The sequence below is a fragment of the Microtus ochrogaster genome, unplaced genomic scaffold, assembly GCF_000317375.1.
Source record: "Microtus ochrogaster isolate Prairie Vole_2 unplaced genomic scaffold, MicOch1.0 UNK46, whole genome shotgun sequence".
NCBI lineage: Eukaryota > Metazoa > Chordata > Mammalia > Rodentia > Cricetidae > Microtus > Microtus ochrogaster.
The window spans coordinates 2,455,494-2,464,292 of record NW_004949144.1 but is presented as its reverse complement, the minus strand read 5'-3'; the positions used below and the strand labels follow the sequence as shown (position 1 = coordinate 2,464,292).

The 8,799-nt window shown below is 39.6% G+C and overlaps 1 protein-coding gene across 1 annotated transcript; it reads left to right on the top strand.

Annotated features, from left to right (window-relative positions):
* The first annotated feature begins 395 nt into the window (after window positions 1-395).
* Window positions 396-6,707, top strand: LOC101991811 (C-type lectin domain family 2 member D11-like). The gene is made up of 5 exons (XM_005369222.1): window positions 396-539; window positions 3,919-4,050; window positions 4,192-4,370; window positions 4,943-5,049; window positions 6,091-6,707. Exons 1-5 carry the CDS (start codon window positions 464-466, stop codon window positions 6,233-6,235), a joined length of 639 nt encoding a protein of 212 aa, XP_005369279.1. The 5' UTR covers window positions 396-463; the 3' UTR covers window positions 6,236-6,707.
* Window positions 6,708-8,799: the final 2,092 nt, after the last annotated feature.

The following is an 8,799-nucleotide window of genomic DNA, read 5'->3' as shown; positions in this document are numbered from 1 at the left end:
CACTAACCAAACATTTTCATATCGGAACCTGTTGTTATGAGAGAGCCTGAATCAGTCATAACTGTCTTCAGAATAAACAATCTCTTATTCCCAGAGAGGAGAGAAATGTGTTCACTGACTGGGGACAATGTGCTTCCAGCTCTCTCCATTCTGACACTCTGTCTCCTAGACAGTCTCTGGATCCTTAGCACACAGAATCCTGAGACCTGGCTCTGGTGCCCCTTTCTTCAGTGATGTCCTCAAAACTCAGAGTTGCAGCCTGGGATTCACCCTCCAGAGGTTCACTGATTTTTTTTTTTTAATTCAAAGTAGGAAGGGTTGGCAATAGGGGAGGAGGAGTTTGCTGACGTAAAACACTAGTAGCCTGCAGAGAACCGCCCCTGAAGCAAAAGCAGTGTTTCATCTTCTCAGTGTTTACAGTTTCTTTCTTGCTGTCACTGAAACTCAACTTGTCGGCTCTGAGATGAGTGCTGCAGGACCTGCAGAGGCTTTTGTGGGCATGCTCAGTACCACAGACAGTCTGAAGGAAGGAGAGCTGGGTATGTGTTTAATGCATATGCGAACGGAACTATAAGAGCAGAGAGGTGCTTGCCAGGGAAGGAAATAGAAGCAGAGGGCAGAAGAGCTGAACCTCACACTTGTGAGCCTGTCACAGTGGGTTTCTGCAAAACCAAAGAATGCAGACAGGAGTTTAGTTAGCTAATAGGTTTTTACATTTTTATATTGCTATTCTATTGCAGCATATAATATTTAAATAGTTCCCACACAAGATAAATGAAGAGTGAACTGCAATACAAAAGTTTTTTTTTCTTTTTTTTCTTTCTTTTTTTTTTCCTTTTTCTTTTTTTGTGTGCTAGTTTATGCTTTTCGAAGGGATCTGGTAAATGACACTCTGGTGAATCACACCAAGTCCCTGTGGAACAGGCTTGCTCTACAAGACCAACAGCAAAGGCAAATTCAAACAATAACAGCTCTGCAGTGCACAATGACAGGAGGAGCCTGGGAAGCTGGGGCTTTTGCTTTGCAGATCCACTGAGATGGAAAAGGATGTAAGGAGGAAGCAGGAGGCCTGGGGTACAGGTTGACCCCATCCAGAACCAAATCCTCTGTATTTTGAGCTCCTAGTAACCTACAGAAAAAACAACTACTTTAGTCTTCAGGAAGGAAGTAAAATTGTGTTTCTTGCATTTTGAACGTGTCTATGCATCATTATATTTCACTGTTTTATCTTCCTTTTTTTTTCTTCCCAGTCCCTCCAACCTTAATTGTTTTCATTTAGGAAAAGATACTGGATTTTGAGAAAACTAGATTGATATTTACCAAAATGCCAAATTCATGACAATATATTAATGCTTATCACAAACCAAGTATTCTCCTAACTGAAATATCATCATCATCATCATTATTATTATTTATTGATGTTGTTGCTGCTGCTTCTCCCTGTTGCTGATTGACTAATTCTTTGAGACAGTCTCATAGTATTTTTCAAGCTGGCTGATAACTTCTTCTCCCTTTGCCCCAGCAGGGTTGACTTTTGAAACCAAATACTTACCCAGTTATCTGTTGCTAATGTGGAGCTCCTGTCCAAAGGGCAGGTATTGTGTAATTGGAGGCATTCTGCAACTTGTAACTTGTCTCTCATTTGAAACCATAGTTGGTTCTGTGAGTGAAGCAGGGTTTTTGTTTATTTGTTTGTTTTTGTTTTTCAAGACAGGGTTTGCCTCTGTAGCCCTGGCTATACTGATCTCTCTCTTGTAGACCAGGCAGCCTTCAGACCCAGAGATCTGCCAGCCTACCTCCTGTGAGCTGGGTTAACCTGCACCAAAAAAAAAAAAAAAAAAAAAAAAAAAAAAAGCTAAAGATCAGATCAGCAATGCTTCATTTCTTTGTTTATTGGGAGCTCATTTTTAATATTGCTAATATTGTGGACTGTCTATTCAGAGGTTTTAAGCACAGTGCTAAACTCAGAATGCATTGGTAAGTATAGACATTTCAAGCTTGAAGGTGTTTAGAAATCTAGGGATGGCGTGACAAGAGGAATAGAAAATTGATGAAAATTGATTTCTCACATGCAGACCAGTGTTGGACTGGGTAGTGAGTACATGAGAATTTAGCATATTTTTATTTATTTTTATAAAGGCTTGCAATTCTCAAAAGTAAGTGACTTGTTTTAAAATGATAAAAAAAATAGAAGAAAACATGAGGGATGACTTACAGATGACTGACTTTCAGGAGCCTGATAAGAATAAGAGGAGCTCCACCTGTGCAAGAAATCCAATTAGGTCAAATCAAACCAAATCAAAATGCCCATTGTTTTATTAAGGATGACGGGCTCTTGGGTTGCTGAGTGCATGACAGGGAGACAGGTCAGCAAGGAGGGATGCAGATCCCAAAACCAAGTGTTCCTTCTCTAGGAGGCTCCTTAAATACCCTGTGAGACTGGGATTTGCATGCTGGGATTTGGAGTCCAGAGCAAAGCAACTCCTAGACCAAGGACTGGGGCTATGTCCCCAACTTAACAGAGACCAGTGAAACAAAGGGGTCATTATTGGGGAGATTAAAGGACAATTTGAATATCATCTTAGTAGAAAGAAAAAATAGAAATGAAGTTTGGGAGTTTTGTATGTAGTCAAAATCCAAAGGACATTATAAAATGCTTACAATCTTCTAATCCTAAGCATTGTCTTTCTTGTTAGTTTAAGCATCAGTTCTCTCCTGACTTGGAGATATATACTCATGTCAGACATATGTTCATGTATCCATCACAGTGAAATATAGACCTATAGCTCCACTCAAATTCCTCTGAGGCACATTGCAGATTCTTCCCAGTCACTTCTTTCCTCTGACCTGACATTTGTTTATCCAGAAGCTGTTCCCATGGATCCTATAGTCTGGTAGTCATCCCACTATCTCTCCTACATAGCTGCTGTCCATTCAGCTCCTTATTAAATCAATCAGAAAGGGCCTTGGCAGAGACACATCTTCACAGTGTACAAATATTCTGCAACATATATGTAGGTAAATCAACCATATGCAAAAAATAAAAATATAAAGTTAAGAAGAATGACAGATCTTGCCTGTTTCTTTGAAATGCCCTATATCCATAAATGTGTTTGGAAGAATTTCTTCAATTCCTAACCTGTTGAGAGTTTTGTTATTTTGGAGTAATATTAATTTTTTGCATGATTTTTGTAAACTTGTTGAAATGGTCCCATATTTCACCCATTAATTAAGTCAATATCGTCTATTATATTTATGTGTTGTGTATGCTTACTAAATTTTTACTTACTAGGTTCTTTGAAATTGATCCATATAGGCCACATTGGGCTCAAACCTCTATTGTATCCAAGGCTGGTCTTGCATCCCTGACTCTCCAACTTCTGCCTATCTAGCACTTAAACTGCAGAAGTGTACTAACTTATCTGTTTCGTTCACTGGAGCAGGAGTTATAAAGACAGTCATGAGCTGTACCATGTGGAAGCTGGGAGCCAAACTTGAGTCCTCTAGAAGATTAACAACTCTTCTTAACCTCTCAGCTATCTATATTTTTAGCATTTTGCTGATCCCTATGATCTCCAACCCCTATGGTGTTTCCCTCAATCCTAACCAATCTATTCGTAAGGAACTAACTCCACAGGTGGTTTTTGTTATTTCTTTTTCATCTTGATTTTCACTATTTCTGTTTCTTACCCCTTTATTGGTTCATAGTGAAAAAACTGGAAGACTCCATGGCAAAACTTCTGTTTTCCTTTCTTCTGCTTTTCTATGAGCCATAGACATCATTTCTAGACCAGGACTTTTTGAGAAGGATGTTTGCAGAGGAGGAGTACAAGCCAAATCAACAGATTATTCTGAGTAAATTTATATTTTTCCCTGAAAGGTTCTTGAGACTGACATTCTTATATTGATATTTTTCAGGTAAAAGTCTCAAAAGAAAATGCCTTAGAATCATCTCTCCCGAGCATCCTGCTAAGCTTTATTGCTGCTATGCAGTGATCATCATCCTCACTGTAGCTGTAATTGTACTTTCTGTTGCTTTGTCAGTTGGAGGTGAGTGACATTCTCCAGATTTTGCAGCAGTCTGTCCAGATCCACACTGTCAGTTACACTTACTGAGCACCGTGAGTCAGGTACTGTGTGAAAGCACACTAAAAATTCTTGTTATAATTCATTTTATTGTCCAAATTTTAGAAAGAAGCCAACAACAGTCCTCAATCAAAAAAACATATGCTGCTTGCCCAAGAAACTGGATTGGAGTTCGGAATAAGTGTTTTTATTTTTCTGAAGACTCAAGTACTTGGACATTAAGCCAGAAATCCTGCCTGGAACAAAAGGCCCAGTTAGCTCGATTTGACAACATGGAGGAGCTGGTAAGAAAGGATCAGGAACTGGTTTGTTTATTTTGTTGAATATGTATTGCCTTGAGATAAACTGGTTAAAGATGAAGCATAAGGAAAGATACCACAACTTGCAGATGGAGATATGGGGAACACATGAGTGTGTCCATTTGCTAATGGCAACACTTCTGATTTGGAGCCCTGAGACATTCAAGCAACATTTTCTCATGTAGTGCTCATAGTCAACCTGAAAGATCGGATATGCCATTTTACTGAGATACCTGCTGGTGATAAGCATTTTTCTCCAAGCCAGCAAATGCTGCATCCTAAGGTGATAACTGTTAATAACTGCAAGGGGAGGCTTAACCAGGGACTAACTCAGCCATGAGGACTATGTCATTAAACTTGGTACTTTAATTCAAATGAGGTACTTAAGAATTATGGCTGTCAACAGGATCCTCTGAGAAATGAGGGCTATTATCACTCCAAAGTCTATGTCTCTCAGTTGCATTTTCCTGTCATCTAAATAGGAAGCTGTGGGTAGAAACACTCAAAGGTCGTCTGAAACAGAGACACATATATTCACTTTCCATGTTTTATGACAGAATTTCCTGAAAAGATACAAAGGGACCTCTGACTACTGGATTGGCCTGCATAGAGAGTCGCCAGAGCACCCTTGGAGGTGGATGGACGACACTGAATATAACAACTCGTATGTTTTCAAACCACTTTCTTTTCTAATGTGATCACTTGTTGTGAAGTGTGTGAGTTGTGTCTATTAGAGAGGAATGGATGTGTCGTGTGAATCCAACTGTACTGCCTCAGAGGTATATTGGCCATCATTTTCAAAACCTTTACTTAGTATGATTTTCCTCAAAATCTTTAGCATGATAATGGCATCTTGGGTAGTTATTGTCTGCTCCATTACCCATTTAATTTTTTGTTGTTGTTGATAAACACCCTGTGTAGAATGTAGACCCAACCTCAGAAGCGCAATGAGGGCTCTGAAACTTCAGAAAGTTACTGCAGAAGGGCAAGCCTGAGACCCATCAGTCCACTGTGTGCATGGCTACACCTGCTCACAGAAGCAGGGGCTTCAAGGCCTTGGAAACCTCCTCTAAAGTCTTGTAACTAGAGAGAACTCAAGACCATTCTTGGATATGAGCATAGTTGTTTTGAATGAAGTCATTATACTGAAATGGGAGATCACAGACCCAGTCTTGTCCATCATTAAAGCCCTTTCAGAAATTTGCAAAGAAGTGGGTTTCAGTCAGGCAGTGGTGACACACGCCTTTAATCCCAGCACTAGGGAGGCAGCAGCAGGCGGATCTCTATGAGTTCCATGACTGCCTGATCTACAAGAGCTAATTCCAGGACAGGCTCTATAGCTACATAGAAACCCTCTCTCGAATCCCCACCCCCCATAAGAATGTGGTTTCCCCATATGTGAAATGCTTCATTGAAAATCGCGGTGAGGCCACCCATGGCTGTGGTTCATTTGAAGAGGGTAGCAAACACTAGTCAGGTGCTTTGTACAAAAGGGTTGGTTCAACATAGATGAATGTCAAAGGTTCTGTGTCCAAATCAAACCCTAAAAATGTAAGACAGTAGGTACAAAACTAGTGCAGATGATTCTCTTGGACTCTGTCTTTGATTCATAATACAAATAAGCAGTGCAGACAGGCAAGATTTCCTTGCAGAAGTGAATGCAGTTCTGGGCTCTCCAGATTTACTGTTTTTGGTTTATTTTCAGGGTTCCCATCCGAGGAGTGGAAGACTATGCCTACCTGAACAACAACGGGATCAGCAGTGCCAGGATCTATGCAGACAGGAGATGGATCTGTAGCAAGCCCCACAGCTATATCCTCCAATGCCAAATTCCTTTTGTTTCTTTCTAGTCTTTGCCAAGAGATCCTTCGTAATCTGCTATCTATAGTTGCTGCTCTATCCCCTATTTGTCAACACTGCTATCAAAGTGATTGAGAATATTTCTTTACATCCAAATGAAATCCATCTTAGAGAAATGCACATACGAGTTTTTACAACAACATAAATGAGTCTAAAATAGGTGTTGGCACTCATACCTCCAGCCTAAAGTACAATTAATGTCAGTGAACCCCACTTTTATGGAAAGATGATTTTGTGCAGACAGTCCTCCTCTTGAATTTATGAGATCACCAAAATGAATTCCTCAATGTGCAATGGCTCATGGACTTTAATAAGGAAAAGAAGCTGGCCAGTGGTGTTGCCTGCCTTTAATTTTAGCACTCAGGAGGCAAAAGCAGGAGAATCTCTATGAGTTTGAGACCAACCTCATCTGCAGAGCTATTTCCAAGACAGATAGGGCTGTTACACAGAGAAATTCTGTCTCAAAAAACCAAAAACCAACTAAAAGAAAGAAAAAGGAAAAAAAAAAGAAAGGAAAGAAAGAAAAGCAGTAGGCAGTGGTGGTGAAAGATTTATCCTAGTAATCAGGATCCAGAGGCAGGCAGAGTTTCAGGCCAGCTTGATCTAAAAAGTAAGTTCTAGGACAGCCAAAACTACACAAGGACACCCTATTTCAGGGAGGAGAAAAAAGAGAAAGAAAAAGAAAAAATGAAAAGCAAAATGACTGGTGTTTTCAGAAATTACTTGTGTTTTGAAAAAAATGAAAACATTTACTCCCAAATCCAATCCAGTTAATTGGGCAAGCAGCATGGGTATTTTTGATTGAGACCTGTAATTATACCTGTAACCACAGGTGCTTAAGGGTTGAAACCAGAGAGTCACAGATTTACAAGTGGGGTTTGAAAGTATGGGAATCCATTTGTACCCATCCCGTAATTTGGGGACTCACATTACACGTTTTTAAAAGTCATTCCAACATACAGAAAAATTTAACAAGTATTTAACATTAAGATTTACTTTATACTCTCCAATTTAAAACATTAGGGACATTGTCAAACTGTTTCTCTGCTTTAGTTTTCAATGTTTCTGTTTCCAGTTATTCTATTCTAAGTACATCTTAAAAACAAATGTCATTTTGTTTAATGATTTGTTTGGATTTATTTTACATCAAATGGTAATTAGTTAAACTCCTCAAGCATTCAATGCTTAATCTCTCAGTAGTGTGTGTACTATTTGGCTCTAAAATCAAAGCATTTAAAATCTTTATAGAGCAACTACACTATACTGATGAGTCCCAAAAAGGATGAAATACCAGGTTGCAAAGTATCTCTTGACCTCTTCATCCTTTCCTCTCCCCCTTGTTATGTTCATAAAATACTTTTATATTCATTGCTTTTGAATAAGGATATATATATTAAAAAATAAACTTAAAAGAAAAAAGTGCAAGTCACTTTTGAATAACGTATTGTGCTTATTTTATAGCTATATTTTATTATTTATTTGATGAAGCAAAGTATATTTTATTCTGGGAAATGACTTCTCAGCCCCCTCCTTTATATGCACACACACACACACACACACACACACACACACACACACATCCATTGCTTTTGAATAAGGATATAATATATTTATACACTACCTGAGCTGGAATATCTCAGGAGGCTTCAGCTCCCCAGAACTGAACATATAAACTCATGTTGGCACTGTATATGGAACCCAAGTCTTCTGCAGGAACAGCAAGTGCTCTTAACTGCTGAACTATCTCTCCTTCCTTGATGTTTCTTTTATTGATGCTTCTTACCAAACTTTGAAAAGTTAAGTTTTTGTAAAGTGCAAATGCCACATTTTGTATCTGTCCCTTTCTGAATAGGAAAGAGCATGAATGAGGGTGAAAGGGGATGGAGTTGGGAATGGGAGAAGGGAAGGGAGGGAAATTTATGTTAAAAAATAAATTTAATTAAGAAAAAAGTGCAAATCACTTTTGAATAATGTATTGTGCTTATTTTATAGCTATATTTTATTATTTATTTGATGAAGCAAAGTATATTTTATTCTGGGAAATGACTTCTCAGCCCCCTCCTTTATACACACACACACACACACACACACACACACACACACACGTTTCATTTAGCCCTAATAAAATTTTTTCCTTGCAATTTGTTTACTTTCTACATCCTTATAAGAAGGCAAAAATCATCCTCAGGGAACCCTCCCCACTTCGGCCTCACTGTCCCCTTTTGCTTCATAGCATCACACAGCCCAGCCTGTCTGGGCACTGGGTCGGAATCCTCGGGGCACCCAAGCGGGCGGGAGTTCCTTTGTTCCTATAGCCTGCCTGCACCAAGCAAGGTAGGCTCTTTGTTTATGAGCTAAGCATCCAGCAAGGAGACCTGATCTTCGGCGCCAGGGGAACCGACATTGGGGTGAGTGTCTGACCCCGTGGCCGCAGCCCGGGACAGGGAATTCAGAAGTTTCCCATCCCCCTATCCTTCCTGGGCTCTCTGCAGGGCCTCTACTCCCTGCATACTGCATCTTTCTTCCTATCTCACCCACCATTCATCCAGAACCC